This window comes from Phasianus colchicus, chromosome 11 (genome assembly GCF_987193195.1).
Source record: "Phasianus colchicus chromosome 11, bPhaCol1.hap1.1, whole genome shotgun sequence".
In the NCBI taxonomy this organism is placed as follows: Eukaryota; Metazoa; Chordata; class Aves; order Galliformes; family Phasianidae; genus Phasianus; species Phasianus colchicus.
Window position 1 is genome coordinate 14,939,392 of NC_143446.1, and position 24,011 is coordinate 14,963,402.

Genomic DNA, 24,011 nt, shown 5'->3' on the forward strand with positions numbered 1-24,011 from the left:
TCTGTAGTCCTATCTGGAATGGCCTCGACTCAAGGGCAGCACCTTGCTCTTGGCCTTGTTAAACCTCACTAGTGCCTGTGCGACAAGTGCCTGTCTATAAGAAGAGAGTGGTCAGAAGAAAACGCAGCCATCCCTGCAAGGTCAGAATACCACGTGTGATGCTGCATGAGCATAGTATCTCCTGACTCTGAAGAAGTGGGTTTGGGAGGAGGAGACGAAGTGGAATGGGTAAGAAAAAATCATGTTTTTTTCTTAAAAAAATAAAAAAATCTCAATTTTATTTCTCACTAGCAAGGACTATTAATTAAAACTTCCCAGCTATCAGCATGCTCATTCTGTAATGAGGATCAGAATAATCCCTGATCCCCAAAAAGAAGTTAATCAGTTGAGGCATTTCTGCTTTTAGTGATGGCTCAATTCCACCATCAGAAGATGTATTTCCTTCCACTTGCTGCCTTTCCACATCAGAAAACAGCACCTTTGAGGGAAACCCTGGCTGCTCTTCCAAGAGCGAACCCCAGGAAGGGGTCCAGCCCGCATGGGGAATGGCCACGTTCTGCTTTACGTGACTCAGTGCTGAACAAAACCCAGGAGACAAACACCTACTACGTCTCAGCCTCTAATTAAACTATTAATTACACAAATTAGGGCAAGCCTCGTGACTTTTAATTAAACATCCCCACTTGCCTCCTTGAGCTGCGGCACTACAACCCGCGTCTCGCTCGAGGCGCGGTGCCAAACCCCAAGACTTACCGAATGTCGTCCCCGCCTCCGGTCTGCTCACCGACGAGACGATGACGAAACCGAAGCCCTCGTTCTCACCACGACGGATTTCCACATCGTAGGGCTGGACCACGGCGCTGACCACGCCGCTGCCGCCTCCGCCGCCGCTGCCGATGCCGCTGGTGCTGCCGCTGCCCGAGCTGACGGTGTTGAGGGAGTTCTGGCTGCCCTGCGGCGTTCGCTTCTCCTCCGTCAGTGAGGCCGGCTGGTTGCTGCTGTGGTGGGAAGAGGCTGGGGATGGGACTTCATTTTCTGCCTTGGGGACTGGGGAAGGAAAAAAACAAGAGTGGCTGAGCGAGCTGTGCTGTTCAGTGCTTGACTGCTGAGAGAAGGAATTAAAAAAGGACAGTACCTGCTTTAATCTACCAGTCACAGCCAGAACAACCAGGGGTTCTGTTCTCCATCTCCTTTCCTTAGCACTAGCTCTGTTCAGTGGCAGCACTGACCACATACCCTCAATCCTCTCCTGTGTATGGCCGTGCAGCCAAAGCCTTTCACTGCCATAACCAGATCAATTCAGTGCACGCATGGATGCCCTGTGCCATTTCAGCTTGGATTACATTAAGTTGAAGCTGTCCCTTTAGATACCATATCCCCACTCCAGTTACATATGTCATGGAATTATAGAAGATGAGCTTGTCCAACTGTCAACACATGCATGACCATTGTAGATCATGTTCCTCTGTACCACATCTACCCTTTACTTGAACACCTCCAGGGATGGTGTCTCCACTCCCTCCCTGGACAGCCTGTTTCAATGTATTACCACTCTTTCTGAGAAGAAATTTTTCCTAATATCTAACCTCTCCTGGCACAACACACGGCCATTCCCTCTCGTCCTGTCACCATTAGCTGGAAGAAGATACTGACCCCCACCCCATCACAATCTCCTTTCAGGCAGTTATAGAGAGCAATAATGTCTCTCCTGAGCCTTCTCTTCTCCAGACTGAACCATTTCAGTTCCCTCAGATGCTCCCCATAAGACTTGTGCTCCAGACCCTTTACCAGTGTTGTAGCCTTTCTATGTGCATAAGCCATGGGGATACAGAGTTAGACAAACATGTATCACTCAACACCTATTTTTTTTTTTTAACTGGATAGCACCGATTGTTTTTAATTAACATGATCTTGATACAAATAACTACCATACTACAACAAAATAATTTGTGAACTAAGCTCTTTTGGATGGAAGAACAAGCAATTTTCATCTGTACAGTCTGGCACAGTTGGGGGGAACCTTTGAACATTATTAACATTAACATTAATATTAAACAAGTATTTAACAGCAAGTGAAGTTGGTATTAGTTTAAAATCTAATCAGCTACCACAAGGCTTGAAGAAATCTCGAAAAATCTCTTAGTCCATACTGCTGAAGCCTGGGCCAGCTATACTTACTGTCAGTCTTGACAGATGTTTGTCTAATCTGCTGTTAAATATCTCCCCAGGCAATCTATTGGTTGTAATATCTAACTTAAATCTTCCCTGCTGCAACATAAGGCTATTATTTCTAGTTTTATCTCGCAGGCATATGGAGAACATATTATTCTCTCCCTCTTTGCGGCAGCCTCTTATAGTCTCAGGGAGTTTAACACCTCCTCCCCCCTCTCTGCTTTAGGCTAAACAATCCCAATTTGTTCAATATTTCCTCGCAGACCATGTTTTCGAAAGCTTTCCTTATTCTCCCTGGTCCTCTGGACCTGCTCCAGTTGGGTCCTTTCCAACTCAAACATATCTTTCCTGAAGTGTTGGACCATGTTGCAGCTGAGACATCATCTGCTGGGAAAGCAGGAGAGTTCCCCACTGCTTACATTCCAGCACAATGTTGTTCTTTACCTGAGCCAACCCCAGGTATGAAGAGTGGCCCATGATAATTTCCACTTCTGATTACCCAGCCAGATCTCCACAGTCCAATTCTGCAGCTGAGAGCAGCATATTGCACCTGTCCCTATGGAATGCCTGACTCCGTTAGCCAGGTTGCTTGTAGTTTCTCCAGTTTGTCTGGTAAATCAAAACTAAGTTGAAAATCTTAAAAGCAACAGCAACAACAAAACGGATGCCAAGCAAAATCCAAACTATAAACCCATGATTCAAAGGAAAACGAACTTTAAAATATTCTTGAGAGTACATGATAGCACTTACATGCTCAAAGTATGTACTAAACACACAATATTCTACATATTAAGAATATATTCTACATATTAATATATTCTACATATTATGAGTGCATAAACATTCCCCCTATATGGATCTCAGGCCGTGGAGTACCCATTTAGTGAACACTTTTTCTAGTGGAATGTAGATGAGAGGAGCAGCAAGGGGACCAAAATTCAGGAAAGTTATGCTGGAATTTGAAGGTCTGCAAATATAAGGTGAAAAAAGGGATACTGAATAATTTATCCTAGAGTAAGTGTCCAGATTTGAAATGATACAGAAATAGCTCTGCACAATCCCCTGAATGAAATAGCAAGGGTTTATATCAGAATCTTTCATGCATCTAAATCTTTCATAATTTCCAGCCTGGAAGCTGTAAAACTAGATATAAAATCCACGCACAAAGACGATACCAAAATTCAGCTGCCTCTCTCTTCCTCTCAACCCCCATCTCCTACAACTTCCCTCTCTTTGTCAGGAATGACATACACTCCTATGATGTAGGCTATCAGAGCAGGGATATAACTCAGCATTTAACCCACAAGGGGAAGAAGGAAAGAATAGGAAGTGAACAATTATTTAATATTGTGTGGAAGGCACTCAGCCCTGGATAAGAATAAAGACTTTTTTTAGAGGTACTGCTCCAGTCCTGGCCTCCATTGTGGGTCTAATTTTCAACCTGTTGTATTAATATTCTTGAAGCCTGAAGTACATTACTGCCTGTTTTTCTGCATATGCCTGATATTTTACATACATAACATAAAGGATATATTGTGATCGAACACTTCCCCATCTTAACAGAAACATTTACGAAGACTAGAAAACACAAGTGAAATGGAGACGATCATGACTAGGAACAAAGTATCTGATATCCATTTGACTAAGAATAAAAAAGACAAAAGGCTAAAAACAGCCACAAGAGTAAAGCACACTCCCTGAGCTTTCCCAGCATTACAAAGAGGAGCTTTTGTTCTTTAAACCGTTTGCTGAACAGATGGAGTGTGGCAAGAAAATCCATCCCACTGACGGACACTGCAGCCTACCTGTGTAAACTACTTTGCGCCTGACGGTCAGATTGACGTGACCTTGCTTGGCCGCCTGTTGCATAAGCTGGACCACAAGCTGGTGTGATTTCCCAACCACAGGTGTCCCATCCACACAGATCAGCTCATCGCCCGACCTCAGGCGGCCGTCAGCATCAGCAGCACCCAGCGGTACAATGTGACCGATGTAAATCTGACAGGATGGCACAAAGAGGACGAAAGAAAGAAAGAAAGATAAAATGAGAACCACGAACGCTCATTAGCCAGGTGAAAGGAAGAGGTACGCTAATGCAGTGGGAACCAGAAATTGTTGATAACTGGTTGGGATTGTTGCTAGTGCGGAAAACAGCCTCATGTTCAACTGCAAGCAGGATGCTGACATCTTTTTGCTTTAGGCAGTCCAGTTGCTCTACTGACAGACAGCCTTGGGAAATGTGTTCAACAGGACAGTGACCAGTGGTTACAAGCACTGAGATTCCTGTCAGGGAGCTGAGATTGGGTTATCCTTCCAGGTGCCTCCAGGGTTTACAAGTTCAGTACCATTGGCCTGTTTACTTTGAGTTGCTCTGGTATGAGAGGGATTAATGGATACTACTTGCAAACCTGCCCAGGACATCTTTTCCTCAATGTCCAATCCATTTCAGAGCTATTGGTCTATTTAAAAAACGGGAATAGCAAAGAAAGTCAAACTCATTTCACATATGAGGATTTGAGTTAGTTTGTTTTTTTGGTGAGGAAAGTAGGGAGGAGTTGTGAGATATATCTAATCAATCACTGCTTACTTTAACAAGGATGCCACAGTGCAGCTGTGCACAGTTGTATGTGCTATTGCTGTGATTCTGGAAGACAAGAGGAATTAAAACAAGCCTACTTCTAGATGTACTCACAGGTTCTCCAGGCTCATTTCCACCCAGAATCCTAAATCCAAAACCGGTTTCCTTTCTCCATAGAAAGATATCCTGCTCTTGGTAATCTGGAACTGTAGGAAAGAAAGAAAGATATTAGTTATAATAAAAAAACAGAACTACATACCCATATCAGGACTACTCTGACGTAAATGTAGAAGAACCTGCTGCACAATTTTAATCATTAAATGAGGTGGTCTTGAACTTTCAGACTTAATTAAGAACACCTATAGGTTAAAGTTGTAAAGGATTATTACTTAAATCACTATGAAAAAATTATCCCACAGTTCCTGCTTTCTGGTTGTCTAATTGATTTTATCACTGTACTTTTTCCTCCCATTGATATTAGCACCATTACCCAGTGCAAAAGCCTCTTCCAAACCATCAATACATGTGTGTGTACAACACAGAATCACTCTGCCAGAAACAATACAGCTGCCTCCTCTTTCACTGGAGACAAAAGACCCACTTGTTCTGACTTCTACTGTTTAATTAACTTTCAAAAGCATAGTTTGCTATCTGTCTGCTGACACCGCTTCAAATAATGGCAGGACAGATCCCCGACTGGTGTAAACCAGAAGGGTTCCTCTGGAAACAGTGCAGCTCTCCAGACTCCTACTTGCTCGTGTATGGGTTTTATAAAACCACTGAAGAGACAAAACCAGCTGGAAGCATGAAGAAAGACCAGCCTTACCTACTCATTAGTATGGAACACCAGTGAGGTTTTTACAATGAATATTACATACAGTGAAGCACTAACCTTGACGTGCAGTTGAACAGAAATGTTTCATATTAACTTATTCATGGCTGCTTTCATCCCTTTTTTAAAATGCAAAATTAATTGCTAACATTAAATCATATCAGAAGACAAGTTCAGGTTCATTTAATATTTATTAGTGGGTATCTATAACATTGACTAATTTTGCAACAATCCCCTCCCAAAATTTATAGTTGATGATCAAAAAGGCTATTCCTTTACAAGTCAGCCTATGGCTTTAGTAAAGAAAGCAAAGTGTATTAGCCAAAAAGATAATTTCAGAAAGTGCAGCTCTATCTATCAGCAGATAAATGATTTGTTTTCCATTAACACTGGGGAGTGCCCAATAGGGTCCTAACTGCATTTTACAGCACTATTGCCTGCTGGTTTGGGTTTGGTCTTCTGGTGCTTTTCAGTGTTAAGGCTTTTGGCTGGCTCTGATGTTCTCTCCTCAATGACTTATCACTGGGTTTAAAAAACAGGAACTTAAGACCTGGAAGCACTGCAAATTGCAGGAACAGGTGAGTGCTCAGGCACATATCTGGTTTGACATTTTGATTCAAACTGGTTCACAGCCACTGGTGTTACATAAAATATTTTCACACTTTAGGCATTTGCGGCTACAAACCAAGCTTGAGACCTCTGCACGTTCCCTTGCTGAACCACAGGCTCATTTCCACCCAGCTACAATTACAGAATAACCAGGTGAGGAGCACGCTGGAAGTCTTTGCTGCACATCAGTTTGGCTGAAGGCAGCTTGCCATCGCAGGGACAGCCTGACAGCAGAACTCAGACAATGAATTAATTGCTGTTTGTCACTGACTTCAGTGAGTGGGAGCGTGAAGAGCAGACACACTGGGAAGCGCCTCTCCAGCACTTTGCAGGCTTTTTTTGGCAAAGGCTGGCCCCAACCAATTAATAGCACAGGTTGGATCTGTCAGAGGCAAAATGGCTTCTGCAGAGAGCTGCAGCGTGGGCCTGTTTTCTCGGCCTCTCTCAACACCTTCCCATTTGTCATCTCTCCAGCCTTGCTGAGCGGTGCCGTATGCTCCCAGTTTGGCACCATGAGCCAATGAGTGGCCGCAGGGAACAGCGTCACGCCGGGGTGTGGTGTAGGGCCAACAACACGCACGTCTACACCCAAAGCAGCAAGTTCATTCACAGAAGGATCACAGGAAGGTGAAACACAGACACAACAAACACACAGACAACACACAGTGTGAATACAAATCCAACAGAACTCCTTTTACCACTTTTTGCTCCAGCTCTGCAGTAGGAGATGCACTGTGATACATCCCACCACCTCTGTGCTCCCACATGACTGGGGCCGTGCTGGAGAATCACATCAGCAGCACTTCATCACAGAATCATAAGTTGAAAGGGACCACTAAGGGCCACCCGGTCCAACTAACCTGCAGTGAACAGGGACACCTAGAACTCCATCAGGTGCTCAGAGCCCATCCAGCCTGACCCTGGGTGTCTCCAGGGACGGCGCATCCACCTGTGCCCTGTGCCTCACCTTCCCTATTTAAAGGGAAAATTTCATGGTGGTGTTGAACTCTTAGGCTTAAAATAAATGAAAAAGACATCTCCAGGAGAAATTAATAACAACTTAGCACATTGAGATGATACAAACATGTATGCAGCCCAAAGGGGTAAAACTTTCCACTCTTGTCCTAAACCAGACTGCTTGGAGAGCCTTACAAATGTGGTAAGAAGTGTTGTGTTGGGGCTAGAAGAAAGGATGGAAGGTGTGAGTGAAATAGCCCTGAGGAAAGGTTCAGGATGGAAACAGGAAGGTGACGTCCCCACCACCAGCCAGTATGCAGCCAAGCAAGTGCCTTGCACCTCCATGGCCAACCTTCCACACTGCCCTGGTGATGAAGGGCCCCACCACAGAGCAGTAATGAGACCAGAACAAAACACCATGGGACACAGATACATTCCCGGCACAGTCTTACATTCTCCAAAACTCGTGGAATTGATTTCTCTCTCTCTCTCACCCTTGCTCAGTCCAGTTGCAGGCGAAGGTGACATAGCTGTAATATTAATTTTACAGTTTTGCAAAGCTTAATGTATCTGCTTTCTTGTTAGTTCATTTCATTAATTTTGACTGTATGGATTGTGTTAGGCTTGCATGCACATAATTGCTAAGGTTATAGCTCTATAAATAATTACATACCAACTTCTACATCTACTTGTACATGTCTGTGTACACGTGGATACATTATACACACACATATGAATTTATACATTTATGCATATGCATGCAGGCATATTTGAGACTCATTGTTCTGTCCTTAAAAATACTTTTCTGCCAAACAAAAATCAGCATCACGACACAGCAAGTTTTCCAAATGGAAATCTCTTTCTCTAACGTTAAAAGTCATTCTAAATGCACGGTGATGAACAATGAAATCAGTGTTTAATTAGGGGTGATTTTAATTAAACTTCTCCTATATAAAGTTTAGCACTTATCATGTTACATATAAAAAAATTCTGTTTGATATCAGCTTCAAGAAAGGATGGATTCAGAAATATCAGTATGAGCTTGCTTTAGTCACTAGCTCATTTGAGGCGGCAACACTTCCAGTGACTCACATCTTGGCAGCATGCTGGAGTTTTAAAGCCCAGATTCAGTACAGTACATAAGGACACACTTGAAGTTACAAATGGATAGTCTCACTGGAGCTGCTGGAGAGTTTCAGCGCTGAAAATACCTGTGATTTTGCCATAAATCCCATGAGATTCCTCATTCGCAGGAGAGCCCCACTTTCTAAACTATCCTACTGCACAAAAATTAGCCCCCTCCTAACCAGACATCCTCCACACCTGTGTGCTCAAGTGCATGGCTCTGAGTGCTGCCCCCCATTCATTCAACAGGAGAGCAAGGGGCCCTTCACTACTGCCTTTAAGTCAGCCTGACCAGAAGGTGGCTGCAATTTCCTGCGAGCATTTCTTTTCTCTATACTGAAGTTAGAAAGTATCGAATGTTTGGTACCACTGTGCAAATATTTTTAGTTCTATGTACTTGCTTGCAAGTGAATGCTACACACTGAGGTCATGCCTTGTTTGTATTATTTTAATGAGATCTGGGAAGAGAAAATCCTACCAAATAAATCACGTGCCTGAAAATAAAATTCTAATATTAAAGATAAATTAGAATATTTTAAAAGCTTTAACAATTATCCATAGTGTTCTGCTTTGCTTTTAATTAAACGCTTAAGCCCTTCAAAGGGATTCATTAACACATCTGCAATTCAGATTAATTCATTTTGTCACTGCTGTTTTGACAGATGGCCATATGTAGGATATGGTATTTTGCAAAGCAATCAGGCCACATGAGAAAAATTTGACAACAGATTGTGTTAATCTTTGAGGAAGTTTAATAATACGTTGAAAAATAAAAAGCATATTATAAAAATATATTTTCAATAAAACAGTACAGGATTTCAGAACTGCAGCTCTCTCGTAAACTATTCAATTACTGTTTGTCTCACTGAGTGCTCTCCACGCATATCATTCCTGGGTCTTGGAACTGCTCCATGTTTTAAGCCTCGAGGGCTCATCCTTCTCTCTGATTCATGAGCACAGCTCCCATGGGCAGCAGCGAGTCACCCATCCACAGGAGCTCAGGCAGCTGAAACTCTGCACCAGCAAAGATTGCATTTGTTCCCACCACCAAAAGACCTGTTTTCAAATTCACTCACCACAAGGCTGGCTATTCTTGAAAGCCTTAATCCTGCAAGCATTGCAACTCAGGGCCATACTGCAGCAGAGCATTTGAGCTCAGTCTTAGCCTTAAAGCACCCAAGTCCCTTTCAGTTTACAGCTTAAAATTAAGCTTTGTTGGACAGCAGCCTGAGCCCTGAGCACTTTGGAGGGCTGATCCCCCCACTTAGGGGAGCAGCGTGCGAAGGACCTTAAGGTTGCAGTTCAATTTTGCTGCTGTTCAGCCAGAGCCCGGGCACAGTTGTAGAGTCATCACTTAGCTTCTCACTGTTAATTCTAGCTTAATTTTTCTATTTTTCTTCTTCCTTTCATCTTTTTTCTTTCTTTTTTTTTTCCTAGGCAATGTCTGTAGCTCTCCTCCACAGAATCTGAATGCTTCCTGATATTAAGATGCATTGGGAAAATTGAAAAATACAAGGTTTTACAAAATTATGGGTCATTCAGCACTTTTCAACCAAATTCTGATCTGCCAACATCTTCAGTGAGACAAGCCAGATAAGCCAAATACAGCTCTCTTTTATTAAACAGTGATCCAAAAAGAAGTCAAAGAAATGAAGAATGCACTTTACCAATCCTGAAAAATTAAATGGTTGCCTGTGTGCTTCCCATGTCCACACCATTAACATTAATAACAGAGGGATGCACTCACAGTCAAAAAGACAGTAGGTGGTCATTAGAGATTCAGAACTTTTTAGAAACATCTTGGAGAAAATGTATTCACATGTCGAATTAAGCCTCTTTATATTATTCTTTTTAGATGGAAAAAAAAAATTCTGGCTGAGATGTGGCTAAAAATTCATTTTTTAATGTAAACTGCATTAAAAAAACTGCACTGTGTTCTCTTTAGACTCTAATGGGACTAAATAAAACACTGATGATGATGATCTAATGCTCTGAAATTCTCTTTTCTTTATCTTCATCATGTATTTCAACATGGTGTTTCTGTTTCTCAGTACAATTGTTGGGGATTCAAAACAGCCTCTTGAAAGTATTATCTCTTTCAGGCTTGTTGAAAATACAAGGCAGTGAATCAACAGGCAGCAAGCCCTACTTTGGTCAGCAAGGAGAGCCAACCTGGACTCATCCAGACAAAGGATGCATCAGCCAACCTCAGTTCTGGCAAAAGGGTGACATCCTCCTGCTACGTAACAGATGCTCTTTATCAGAAGAATTCAGAAATTCACACCTATCAACCAAATCAGGAGACATTAAGGGAGAAGGGATGCCAACCTCAGCCTCAAAGCCAACGGGAACGGGTCCTCAAGCAAAGAACTATGACTGCCCCACCAGAAGGCAATGAAGGAACTGGGTTTGAATTGAACTGCAGCTGGGTGAAAACACAAAGAACCACATAGGTCAAGGAGACAGTGAAGCTGGAAGCCCAGGGAATGGTTTCTCCAATCCCACAGCTTGCAGGGTGCTCCCTACAAGAGACTGCTGGGAAGTGAGTCTCCAAGGGATAATTCACTTTTTTCACAGAGCAGCCAATATTTGTCCATTTTTCATGCAGACTGGACACGGGGAAGGAAACACGGTGGTTCACCCCAAGCTTCTCAGGACGAGGAGGTGCAGGGTTTCAGCTATGAACTACAATCTCCACTGAGGAGACTGAGGAGTGGGGTGAAAGGTAAGGGCTTGCTGGGGGCTGGAAAAAGAGTTGACCCCTGATCAATAAATGAAACCATCAGTAATGTTTTGGGATCAGACTACAAGAAGAAATACAGTGTGTCTATCGGCCTTGCTATTGCCTTACTGGTTTCCTTCACCCTCCATTTGGTGCAGCAAAGCATCAGCACAAGGTGAGAGCATAGACTAATCCCCAGGGAACAGGTTCCACTTCAGCTTAGAGGCTAAAACTCATTAGCTCTCTGATGTTCCTGGTGGCATGTGCAAGGAGATACGATATCATTGCACTTCTGACATTCTCATAAAGAAGAAACAGATGTATGAAACCAATAAATCTCCAAATATGCTTTCCCGGTAAGGAAATAGCAACAGGACAAAATTCTGGTAGCAAAGCATGGATGTCCAAACAGGTAGGTCTCATCTGGAAGAGAGGCAGGAGATATGAACTGAAGCAAAAGAAGAGGACTGACCTCACCACGTGGAGATGTTGGCCATAGAAAGATGCAAGAGGGAAGCTGCAGGGCCAGAGCAGATCCAGCACAGCAAAAGGCTGAAGCAGAGAGGATTGTGGCAGAGGGATAGATGGGTGTGGGAAATCAGCAGGTCAAGAGATGAGGAACAGACTCTGGAAGGGCTCTGCTCACAAACAAGGACAAAACCTCTACAAGATACTGGCAGCCATTGAGGAAAGAGAAATTTAGCCGTGGTGCTGCAGGAGGACACTGAAGGTGACAGCTTGAATGTGCCTTTCAGGATTTCTCTGCCTCAGCCTCAGGATTTTATTGTGAAAGACAGGCAGGAGTTAATGCTGTTAGGCTTATACTAATGACTAATTAGTATGAGTTAAACTGTTAATTAGAAATTAGCGAAGTAGCTGCAGGGGTTCAGAGGCAATGCCTGTAGAGTGCCTATGGGAATGCAAGCTGAGCAAGGGTGATGCTGGTGCCTCAGTCATCTAGGCAGGGCTAGGAGGGGCTCTGCCCACAGCTCTGTGGGGCTGAAAACCCTATCCCTATTCTTTCTGCCCATTTTCAACATTTCAATGAGACAAGCATACAAGTTCAGTCCCAGCACACAGATCTACAGAGTGTAGATCAGCACAGCCAGCCCAAGAGCCTTCATAGTCAGGAGTGCACCTAGACCCTGGAGAGGGAAAGCATGCAAAGCACAGAAGCTAAGACACCTACAAACTGCATGGCTGAGATACTCAGTATGAAGAGATGCATCTTCAGCCAAGAAACCGTGACTCATCGTTTAATTTTTCCAGGACATAAGATCTAGAAGTGATTCATTTGGTCAGAAAAAAAACAGTTCTACCATTTTTCATTCTGGGGTAGTGTTCATTGCAGATCATTTCTACCAATTTCCAGTTAGCAGAGAATCAAAGTAAACTCTTACGGTACCAAGACTTTGAATCTGTCTTTACAGTAACTACAGAAACTACTGCCCTTGGAAATGAACCTAAAACTCTTTAACTCTTTCTTAAAGAATTTGTTGCAGATTTGATCATCTTCAGCAGTGCAATTAAAGCAAAGCCAGAATGTTTATTTTGTTTGCAGAGAAGAAACTGATTGAAATCACATTTGTAGCCTTGGAGAAGAGTCAAAGTCCTTCTGAACTATTAGCCAAGTATGCAGATTATTAATTGCCATAAAAGCCACTTACAATATGCATTTGATATCTGCATTGTTAACAGCGTCTGCTTTGGTCAAACTAAAATAGCTTAGCTGGATTTTCTCCTCCCTAGAGTGAGACTGGAAAGCATCTGATATGTATTTCAGCAAACTAAATACTTCCCTTCCTCACTGAAATCCCTGTGCATATCAATGAGTCCTAGCCTCAAAAAAGAATTCAAGATCTGGCTAATAAACTTGGAAATTTTCCTTCAGCTTAATTTACAAGCAAGAAAAAGAAAAAAAGGGAAAACAAAAAAAGCAGTCTTTCATTTTAATGGGATACTTGGTATTAAGCTTTGGTCTAAGCACCTCTCTCTAGAGATGATCGAAGTTCGTTCCTCACCAGAAATGAAAATGCCCCTCCAGCAGGCAGGCATCACTGGCAGATAGATTAACACCCCAAAGCCTTCTATTTGCAATACAGATCTAAAAGACGCAGCTCTTTGCAAAGAAAATATAGAGAGCGCAGCTGCCGTAGCCGTAGCCTTAGCAACCACACCTGTTTTATACTCACGTCGGCTTTCATACATGCTCCTGGACTGGGCCCAGATTTTGAACGGATCTGGCTTTTTCTGCCCAGAAGCGTCGGGTTGGTCGGCAGCCGGCGGCTCGGCGGCGGGGTATTCGGGCAGCACCTGTGTGCTGTGAGCCGGGGACGCGGTGTGCCCGCTGCGGTGGCTGGAGACGCTGTGCTGAGAACTGTTTTGGCTGTCTTTCCTTTCAAGTGGTTGCTGTAAGGAAGAAAGCGAGCGGAGAGAGAGAGAGAGAACAGACGGTTATTGGTCTTTGAGTGGGTGTTTTCCATCAATTTTTCTCCTTTCTTTGATCAGGCTTTCTGCGTGCACGTAAGTAAATATATAAATCACAGTTTTGCTGCCACCGGTTAATGCTGGGTACAATTAAATTCCCCAGTGACACATTTTGATAGACTGACAGAAAGAGATATGCAAAACAAAGTCATTTATCAGAAAAAAACATGCAGTTCTCCATCTCGCACATGAACCAAACCTCAATCTCATTCTAGGTTACAAGTTTCTGCGCACTTATGCCTTCCTACGTAAGTCAGAAAAACTCAACCACCTTCTACTTGGATCACATTAAAGTCTGACTTGAGCCTGCAAGTAAACAGAAATACAACCAAATTTCACTGTGAGAACTTGAGCAGCTTCCTGCAACAGATCCAGGCACAGTCCTTACTATGAGAAACGCTTCCCTAGCAGCCCCCATGCTGCAAGTGGGTTAACAGCACAGTGCCAATTTCGTGTCTCTGCTTCCCAGAGCATCCAGAAGATTACAGCAGACCTTCACCAACATTGAAACGTCTACTTTCGGTTTGATTTCTTTTGTTTTAATTGAGCGCTTTAAGAGAGGAGAAAATACGTGCCCCTATTTATTGAAGCTTATTGAAAAGCAGTACCTCAAGAGCTCTGTCTGCTCAATATTTAGTTAAGCAAGGTACATAATTCTTAAGTTTGCAACAGTGTGCTCAAATGAAGCACAGATCACATGTGCATTGCAGAGAAAGACATCCAGCTCAGTGGGCTCAGCAGTGATGGGCTGGTGGTTGGACTAGGTGACTTTGGTGGTCTTTTCCAACCTTAATGATTCTATGATTTGTACTCAGTATGCAGCAAAGTCCTCCCCCATAAAAATCTCTCCAAAGGCTTTTCAATGGAGATGACCTTGGCACCAAGGCTGAGTCCCACCTCCCAGCACAGGGAACCAGTGTTGTTCTTACAGCATCCACGATTTCCTGGTCAAATTGGTCAACCAGAAAAAATAAAACCTCCTGCTGACTGAAAACACTGCAGCAGGAGTCACAGCTTTGAGAGATGCTGCCATAGCAAACCTAGACGGGGCAGGGAGCAGAGCAGAGCAGGATGGGGGGCTGAGTGCACATGAGTGTGGAGACTCATTCCTTTGCTCCCTATGCAAAACCTCGGGTGGCCAATGCTCCACCACAGAGGGGATAAACTGATTACTGAGGAGAAAGTCACCACACCAGCATGCCCTTCTCTGAGTCTTAACAATAATTTTTCTGGTTTTCAAACTGCACATATTTTTGGGCCAAAAAAAAAAAAACCTCCAGCAGCCCAAATGGTTTTGACATTGTAGCCTCACATTCACATTGCTGTTCCACCTCTAGCGCTTTTTTAAATGTTATCTCGATTGACTAGAATGTGAAAATGCCTTTGTCCTTTAAAGTAATTTTGAACAAAGCATGCCTGCTGTGATTACTCATCCACAGACTTTCAAATACAAATATCTGAACCAAATTCAAACATTTTTAGCTTTTTAAGTGGTAAAAGAAGCTAATTCACATGCGGCCCTTCAGTCTTTAAATGCAGCAGTTTAAAAGTCTATGCTGTACTCCTTTGTAATTTAAAAAAAAAGGAACACAAAAAAAAACAAACAAACAAACAAAAAACCCCAACCCACATTACAACTCTCAATCCAGCCATCTGGATTGTTTTGTTTGTTTGGCCAAACATCTACAGTAACTAAAAGCATCCTGTGAAACTTCAGGCCAATCTCCCTGGAAATTGCTGGTTCACAGAGCCTGGGGTATGGGGACTGAGATGGGAAGCTTCTTCCAACCACTGGGGAAATCCTGAGAACTCTCTGAAAACTTTCTGATTTAAAGAGAAGCAAAGTTGGAACTTGCAAGAGCACTCTCACTTTATGATATGGAAGGCCTAAATATTGAACAAACTATGAATTCTGTTTTCTATTTGGGTTGCACATGGATGTGTCAGCACATCTCAAGCAAAACCACCTCAATTAAACTAGGGTTGTAACTGCAAATACATAGACATTTTGCAAGAATCAGGGGAAAACTTCTTCAGAGGGACTGTTGTTTTTCCCAACAAAAACATCTTTAGAAAGGCTGAAATGTCTCAGTTTGGGAGCTGAAGAAGACAAGAAAAGGGGCACTGAACTGCCCAAGGCAGCAAGAGCACCCATGTTTGACTTTGTGGAATCCATGGTCTTCTCTAGAGCTATAGATAAGAATAAATAGCTTGCCAAAAATTTTTTTCTTGACTAAAAGTGACTAGTAATGAAGTCCAGAATGACAACCTCGAGTCCACTTAGGCAGACTGCACACTGAAATAAAGGTGCTGGGAAAAACCATTTCCTTTGCTTTTGTATAAGAGCCAGGACTGAGAAAGTGGAAGGCTGGAGCTCTCATGCTCTATGCAAGCCCCAGATCTGAGAATGAAATTTAGGGATGCGTGTGCTGTCAGCTTCCCTATGGCTATGCTGAGAGTTTGTAGCACTGATCCTACAAAACATAAGTTGGGTAAGATATAGAAAATACAGAGGTGGTTGCAGGTGGGGATGCATTTGGTGGAGAAACCTGCAGCACAACTGAACACCTCAGGTTGTGGCACCTGGGTCCCAGGCTTAAAACTGTAAAAAGGGAGAGCTGCTGAGGTTTGCTCATGTAAGGAAAAAAAAAGTTTTCCAATGGATTGGGAAGCATCATACATGTGTATGCTGTGAGCCAGTCTCTCCTGCCAAAAACAGGGTATCAAGCAGAGCTGTCTATCCAGCCAAAACATGTGGCATGTCTCTTCTCAGGGACAGGCTGTGCATAGGAATTGCATTTCAGGTCACTACTCAGCTATGCTGACAAAGTGCATATTTAGACCCAAAAGAAAAGCAAGATGTCAGGAAGAACGTGGCACTTTCTCCTCGTGCAGTGATGCCATCTTCTAACGATCCAGCTGGGCAGTTTTGTGCTGTTTGTTTGGGAAAGCTGGTGCTGGTGGTGGTGACAGCAAGCAGTTGGGAATGAGAATCTTTGCCCCCTGGTGGAGTGTTTTGATGCAAGCAACCAAAAAAAAAAAAAAAAAAAAAAAAGAACAGAAAAGTTTGTTTTCATCCATGTTATAGCAGGATAATTGCAGGGGAAATTGCTACACAAAGGGAACTTGTTCACTGAAAATGTATACCCACAGGCAGTCAATACAAAAACACTGTCTATTTGCATTTAAAGAAGAATCAATGGGAACTGAGCACAAAGCAGCAGCACAGGGAGCTGCTGCGGATACAGCCTTGGGCGCAGCACAGGTGGGAGGAAGGACATGAAGTGCCCAGTCCCTTGTTGGGCTGCAACTTCAAGTTCTGAAGAGCTGGCACTGAAGATTAAAAAAAATACAAATCATTCAGCTCTTTCACCAACATTAAAAACCTCTCTCAGAAGCTAAGAAACACAGCCAAGCTCATCAGAATACGCACAGGCTGAAAAACACAGCCCAGGAAAACTCAGCTCAAGGTAGAAAACTACTCCCAGACCTTGCCACAGCTCCGGCACGAACAAAGACACCTCCTCCATGCCGGGATGTACCCAACAGCCTGAAGTCAGCCCTGTGGGAATACGGGAATGGGGCCGGCAGCTAAAAATAGTGGTAGGTGGAAGAAGAGACAGCTGCTAGCAGTGAGTTGGGAGTGTGTCGGGACTTTGGGAGAGGATGGTGGTAATGAGAGCAGACTTAGCCCTGAGTCGGGAGGAGCAGAGGACAGAGAGCTCGTGCCAAACCCATCCCAGCAGGGAGTATTGTGATGGGATTGGATGGGATAGGATGGGAACAAAAATGTGCAATGCAGCAGCACAGTGGTGAAGCGGTGCACATCGCTGCTGCTAATTGTCGATGCAAATGATCTGGCATGCAGGCAGCAAGAATAGGAGGCTCTGCTTCTTGTGCATCCTGTGCTTCCAAGGCCACAGCATCACCTGGGGCTATAGCAGAATTTACTGGAGGGAGCCTAAAGCGAGGCAGTAGGTGAGGAGAAGTGCAGAAGGGGCTGCTCCCTAGGGCTGACCAGCTCCTTCAAGCAGACAGGAGGAGGCAATCTACTACCGCCTGCAGACAGGTGTAGCCCTGCAGCCTCTTTGTTCCCCAGGCAGGATTACACGGGTTCAGCTGCTGCTTGGACTCAGGGTTTACTCTGTCTCCGAACAAATGTGGGCAGAACCCAGGGCTCAGCTGGCACAGCGGCAGCAGCCAGACTTGGAACCGAGCACAGCAATTCCTGCTCCGACTGGGGGGAAATGTGCGGGCAGGAGCAGAAACGTGCCAGACATGGATGTATCCTACACGCTGGCTTCTGTTTTACCAAAGGCTGAATTAATCCCTGCATATGACATAGAAGCGAATGCCCAGGGTCTGACATGCCTGAGCGCTGCGAGGGAGCGCACCCCGCATTCTGCCTCCCCACATTAATGCAAGCTGACAGCAGTATAGGCCTGCCCTCACGTGACTGTAATCAGCGCTGCCCTAAGCCATCAGAATCACATTAATTATTGCAGGGCTTTCTTTGGGGAAGAACAGAGAATTCGTATTGTAAGCAGGAGCCTCCTGCTCAGCCCTTCAGCGAAGCTCTCGCTCGAGTTGCAGCACTACGGCCAGCGCCCGGCTCTAGGGATGGACTCTGATCCTTATGGGCCCCTTCCAGCTCAGGATATTCTATCATTCTCTGAAATGAATGTCCTGCTATTTGTTTGGTGCCGGATGCAGGGTTTGGTGCCCATCAAGGTGTATGGGTGAAGTTTGGCACCATCTTACAGTACGGCAAAAACCTCTCCGATACTCTGCTTCCCCAAAGCAACTGGGAGAGAAAAGCCCATTTTTCCTCATCATCAGAAAATTCAAAACTTTCAAGCTCAATTATTTCACTTCCTTTAAAATGAAAGATTTCTTTCTGTTGCATTTAAATAGCATATTAATATCTTCCACAATATCATGCTCGGAGCTTTAATGACACTTTAGATCACAGCTTGCAAGCTATTAGCAAACATGTCACCCAGCTAACAGCTTTACGTGGAAATAAGATCAGAAGGGATAAGAAAGGGATAAGAAAACACCCCCTTTTTTTTTTCTCTTTCTACTTTTTAGTAAGGAAACTCACACCTGCAGCACAATCCTTCTCAGTAGGAAAATGCCTGCAGAGCAAGCGTTCAGGCTCTATTCACACGAAGCTGCACACACGCTCTGCTGGGGCTTTGTCTCTCCCGACACAGCGCACGCTGCTACATTCTGCCTGTAATCCAGCTGAGGGCATCCAGGAAAACTCAGGGAGTTAATAGGAAAAGGTTGGTGCCTACAAACACCTGACAGAAACTGCTATCTGGCAAGAAGGTGGAGCCTCTCGGTTTTCCAAAAGGTAACAATAGCCTTTTTTTTTTTTTTTTTTTGGTAAGTTAAACAGGAGAGGCTCATCAGCTGGGAAAGGGGATCCGCAAACCTGAGGCTTTATTTGCAAACTGAGCCGCATTCCCCTCCTATCTTCCCATGCAGTATGAGCCGTGCAAGGTAACCACGGCTGCAAGAGAACAACAACTTAAAACAATTGAAACCCACAAAGAAAAGCAGCCCAACTCATCCCTCCTCCACCCACACGGACAGACACACATAGCAGCGAGAAGCGCTTACCGACTTTGGGCTCTTCTTTGGGACCGGCAGTCCTGAAAAACGGCAACAAGGGAAAAACAAACATTAGCATCTAATCGTTACCTTCTCGTACAGACCAAAAAAAAAAAAAAAAACCAAAAAAAAAACCCGCCTAGGTGTTTCATCCGAACGCAGCCATCTGCAGAGTTATGTCAGCTTTCGCTCTCGCGTCGGAGTTACCAGTCTGTTCATATCGAATCAAAGCCTGAGGAGAAGGGGAGCGAGCGCGGCGGCGGGGGCGCGGGGGGAGAGCTCGCTCCGCATTAGCAATGCTGACTTGTGCCGCAGCCGCCGGGAGGCTGGAGAGGAACCCACAGCCCCAGCACAGTCCCAGGCGCTCCCCTGGCTGCCGGCAGCCTGCGCTCCCAATTAAGCTGAGGATGTTTCCTTTTGACGCGATCCGTTTGTCAATTGCACCGAGCCAATCACAGCATTGCGGGGGGAACAGGTTGATTTTTTAAAAAGTATTTCGCTAGAAATAGATTTTTTTTCCTTTTTTTTTTCCCTTTTTTTTTCAATAAGGGAAATGTGCATTGAGCTGGGAGGCGAGGCGAAACAAAAGCATGCAGAGGAGCGAGCTTTTATCCCTAAAAGCGTGAACACTGTGGAGAAAACACGCTTCCTTCCTGCCCATCCCGAGTATAAATGTTTGAAGGCACAGGTTTTATCTGCCAGCTGCGATTTCAGGGCTTGAAAGCAGCACTGCAAGTCCTAACCTCAGGAGGATGCTGGGGGGGGGGGCTCACACAGGTCGCATTCCATGCAAAGGGAGAAGGTTTTTTCAAGGACAGTTTTGCATTTCGGAACAGCCTGTGACAAGTGTGAGCCAAGGGAGAACTCAAGTGGGATTTCTACCAACTACTTCTGCATGGCTCCGTTCCCAGCAAAGCAGACACTTGTCGGGGCAGTCTGCCTACAGCACAGGACAAGCTGCCCCCTGAGTGGGCTGCAAATCCTCCCCCTCTCCTGTGCTGCTGGAAAGGAGGGGAAACCCTGCTTTGCTCCTCACGGCACTGCAGAAAACAACCATAAACCAAAACACAGATTACCCTCCACACTAAGTGCTCAGCAATTCAGACGTTTGAAATCTGCTTTTGTCTTTAGGATGTGATTTATGTGGCGTTTATGCTGCATTATGTTTACCACTTCATGCATTTTGTCTCTGCTAAGAACCATGCTCTCATCTAACTTCTGCATGGAGAATAAAATAAGTGATGCAAGCGAATTACAAATGTGTCTTGAAAGAAGCTCATTTTAAGGTAATTAGGGAAATGCTAGTTCTGAACTGGGAAGCTCCACAATTAAAAATGAAAAACAGAGCTCACTTTGCTACCTGCTCACAGACAGCAATGAAAACTGAGTATTCCAAATGAAACATTTGCCATTTTTGAGGAATATCTGCACTCTGTACATCACTCTGGTGCATTTCCAAGCAGAAGCAAATACCCCTCCAGGCAGTGATTGATTGAGGGGCAGCAAAACATCAAAACTGTCTGAACTAAACAACTAAGGCTGCAGCTTAATTTCTGCTGACAGTGATTGTGCTTACATAATGGGCTTTAAAAAGTAAAGCCCTAATTTTTAACAGGCATCATTTATCATAGACATAAGAACAGAGATAGAAATTCTCCCTCTCCCTCCTTCCACATGCATGCACACACGTTTATTCTCCCCTTCCAAGAGATGCTCTTTCCTATTAAATCAATAGGTAGAACAGATCTCCATGCATGCGTGCACCCTTGGCTGACCAACATGAGCCTGAAGAAGTAGTACAGCAATTTAAATGCTCACTGCAAAAAATAAAGCTGAGATGCAGCTGGGATATCGGTTCAAACTGTACCAAAATTTACTGCGTTACAGCACAACCATTAGATGTTAAAATTTACTAAGTATGAACTACTCAGCAAACCTTTCCTTCAGAGTTCGTCATTAATTTCAGCTGTCCCAATGCCAAAGAGATGGGAAACGGTTGAAAAATGACAGAAAACACACACAAGGTCATTGTGCACTGGGTACTTTGGAGGCCGATGAATCTCGCAGTGTCACTGCAAAACAAGCAGTAATTGATTTTTTACCAAAATATGTGACTGCAAAGCATGTTCACAAACGCTGCCAGTTTTTTATGGGACAAGCTTCCAGTCAGGGGAATAACCTGCCTGTGCATTTTCCTGTTTTAGTTATTTATTCACCTAATTAGGGACTGATTCCAAACCCCCAGCTCTTGACACAGCAGGCCAAATGAGCCAATGATAGACATAATGTGTAGTTTTCATGCTCAGATGATGGAAAGGGACGTGGTATTCAACAGCGAGGAACACAAAGCTTGCATAGGTTCTAATTCCTGGGTGTGCCACTAGCAAGAAAACACCAAGCTCTTCCAAAAAGTTTATGGCAGAAATAAGTGCCCACAGCTCTGAATTCAGGATGGTGTCAAATATGAATTACATTTGTCGTTCTACATTAACCACGTCCCATCATGGTTAATGCATCAGGCACTGCTCGTGCCATGCAATGCCTGGCTTGCCCATCCTCCCCATTCTCTCCTGAAAGCTTTCAGGAGTTAAATGGGCCACATGCAGACACCCACTTTGCTTCTCTTTCGCATTTCCTAGTTTTCTGGAGGTCACAGTGATAACATTCCCACCCCTTGTGCCTAAGAGAAGCCACAAGGCTTTGCTGCTGCTCCTCAAATCAGATAACGGAGCAGTAAAAGTTGATATCAACACTGTTTGTAATGCAGCTCTGGGATTTAAGCCATAAAGACAGCTATCACTTGAAATGCAGCTCCTAATCTTGGTGGTTTTTGGAGGTGCAGATGATAGAAGATGGAAGGTAGAGCCATGGAAGAAGCTCTTGTCATCATAGAGTTAACTGTGTTTTAAAACAAACTGGCACATCTGGTAAACAATGTCAATATGACCTAAACCCCCGTGAATGGGCTCATTGTAGCTACTTACAAAATGTGAGTGGAATTAAATTAATTAGAAAACACAAATTACTCTCCTCTAAATAACAATGTAATAAAGCAACTGCTTAATGAAAAATACCAGTGATCAGTGAGCAATCCGCAAGCACAAAAAAACCTCACAGGCTCGTCAGTAAGGGAAGAAAGGCTTCATACAAGGTTAGTCAAAAATGAGTCAGAGGCAAGGATCTAAATTAAACTAATTATCACAGAGATTATTACATTTATCTTAACAAAAACCTCTCTCTTTTTTCCCCAGCACTCCCTAAAGCTCTATGTACAGCTGGCTGCATCCATCTGCTCAACTACGTTTTGTAATACAGGGAAAAAATGCAAATCCTTACGCAAGTTCTGCATCATGACTTCAGCACTCTTAATGCCTTTGCCCATTAGGAGCAGTTCTTCTCCTTGCAGTAAAACTTTCGATGCAGGGAAGCTGTAGGTACCCCAGCCCAACCCATGAAGGGATCACGTTAAAACCCAAGGACAAAATTGGATATCGCCCCACATATTGCTGCCTCTTACACGTGGCAGGCCTCGATTTTTACAGGAATATCTTCTCAAACCCTTTGACTTCATGCAACCAAAATAACACAGGAAGACCACAATACAGGGAAAATTCTGTTCGACTGAATGTATACAGAATACAGTGTCTAACTACAAATCTGCACCATAGCCTGGGCTGGATTTGGGTGACAGTTCTCAGAAGGCCACGGGCGCTCAAATATTTCCCAGATGGACACCAGACACATCACACCGCATCCCACAGCCACACATTATAGAGACTGTGGATCAAAATGATCAAAGGCTGAGTTTGAAGAAAGACATCCAGTCCTCCCCTCTGAATGGCTCGGTCACATGAAGGTCAGACGGCAAGAATAGCTCTCCCTCCAGTACAAATATATATATATACATATAAATATATTACAGCAAGGTGTCAGCTGAAGTTGAAACAATTCAATACCAGTTTGCACGATCCACCACAGGACAAAAATGCCTGAAATTGCTAAGAGCCCATCCAGAAGGAAGACAAATTTACTGCTTACAATGCCAATTGCTACTGCTAAGCATTATTTTTTGTTTTGGGGTGCTTTCATACACAGAGGAAACCAATAACTGTGATGAGATCTTCACTCCCAATGATCACTTAACATTTCCACTCAGGGCACTCTGCGGTCCATCTGCGTGCAACAACAAAAGAGCCATTGGTGAGCCCAGGTGTAAAGGTCACCTGCTTGGTTTTGCAATTATGTGTGAAGCCCAGAATGCACGCAGCTGAAAATTAGGGGGAGAAGAATCAAAACACAAGGAACTGAACATTTCAGACCGTGTCATGAAGGTTAACAGTTATGGAGAAAATGTTTCTGCCTGGGAAAGAAAACTAACACAGGTTTTATAAATGGTGCTGCTTACACTGCACTGAATAAAAGCCAAAGGCTGTATCAAAGAAAGGAGACACTCTGAAAGATGAGGGGTGAAGTACCGGAGCCAGAGAGTACACAGCCACACAACTGGCACTGCACATCGATTGCATCTTCCTACAAGAAAAACAAGGAGCTCTAAATAATTAACTCTAATGGCCATTAGTGCTACGGGGAGGCGATGGAGGGGGGGTTGGTGGTGACAAAGCAATCCTCTTGGTTCTGTATAACCCACCACCAAGGAATTTTTAATAAAGGACAAATATTATCTGACAAAAAAATAGATGGAAGTCGATCTTTTCCAGACTGAAGAGCACACTGGAGTAACTGGCAGCAGGAGACACGAGTCTGCACACAGTCACATGGAGCACCACCAAAAAAAAGAAGAACCACCAAAAAGAGAAGTCCTTCCTTGTCCCTGCCCGTCACCCTCATCTGCAGGAGTGTCACTGCACAAGCAAAACTTAGCTCTGCAATGCAACTTCAACTGAGAGAAT

General features: G+C 44.0%; 1 protein-coding gene across 21 annotated transcripts in view; it reads right to left on the reverse strand.

The window, feature by feature from the left end:
• Window positions 1-24,011, reverse strand: part of MAGI1 (membrane associated guanylate kinase, WW and PDZ domain containing 1) — a 288,713-nt gene that overhangs the window by 15,985 nt on the left and 248,717 nt on the right. For 16 of the 21 annotated variants that reach the window (XM_090148394.1, XM_090148393.1, XM_090148395.1 and 13 more), the window contains 6 exons: window positions 19,111-19,142; window positions 13,188-13,404; window positions 7,601-7,678; window positions 4,865-4,956; window positions 3,978-4,170; window positions 754-1,047 (listed from right to left, as the gene is read on the reverse strand). In XM_090148394.1, coding sequence (XP_090004520.1) covers window positions 754-1,047; window positions 3,978-4,170; window positions 4,865-4,956; window positions 7,601-7,678; window positions 13,188-13,404; window positions 19,111-19,142 — 906 coding nt within the window. The remainder of the gene's footprint in view (window positions 1-753; window positions 1,048-3,977; window positions 4,171-4,864; window positions 4,957-7,600; window positions 7,679-13,187; window positions 13,405-19,110; window positions 19,143-24,011) is intronic. The other 5 variants (XM_090148390.1, XM_090148388.1, XM_090148387.1 and 2 more) reach the window with 1 other exon arrangement.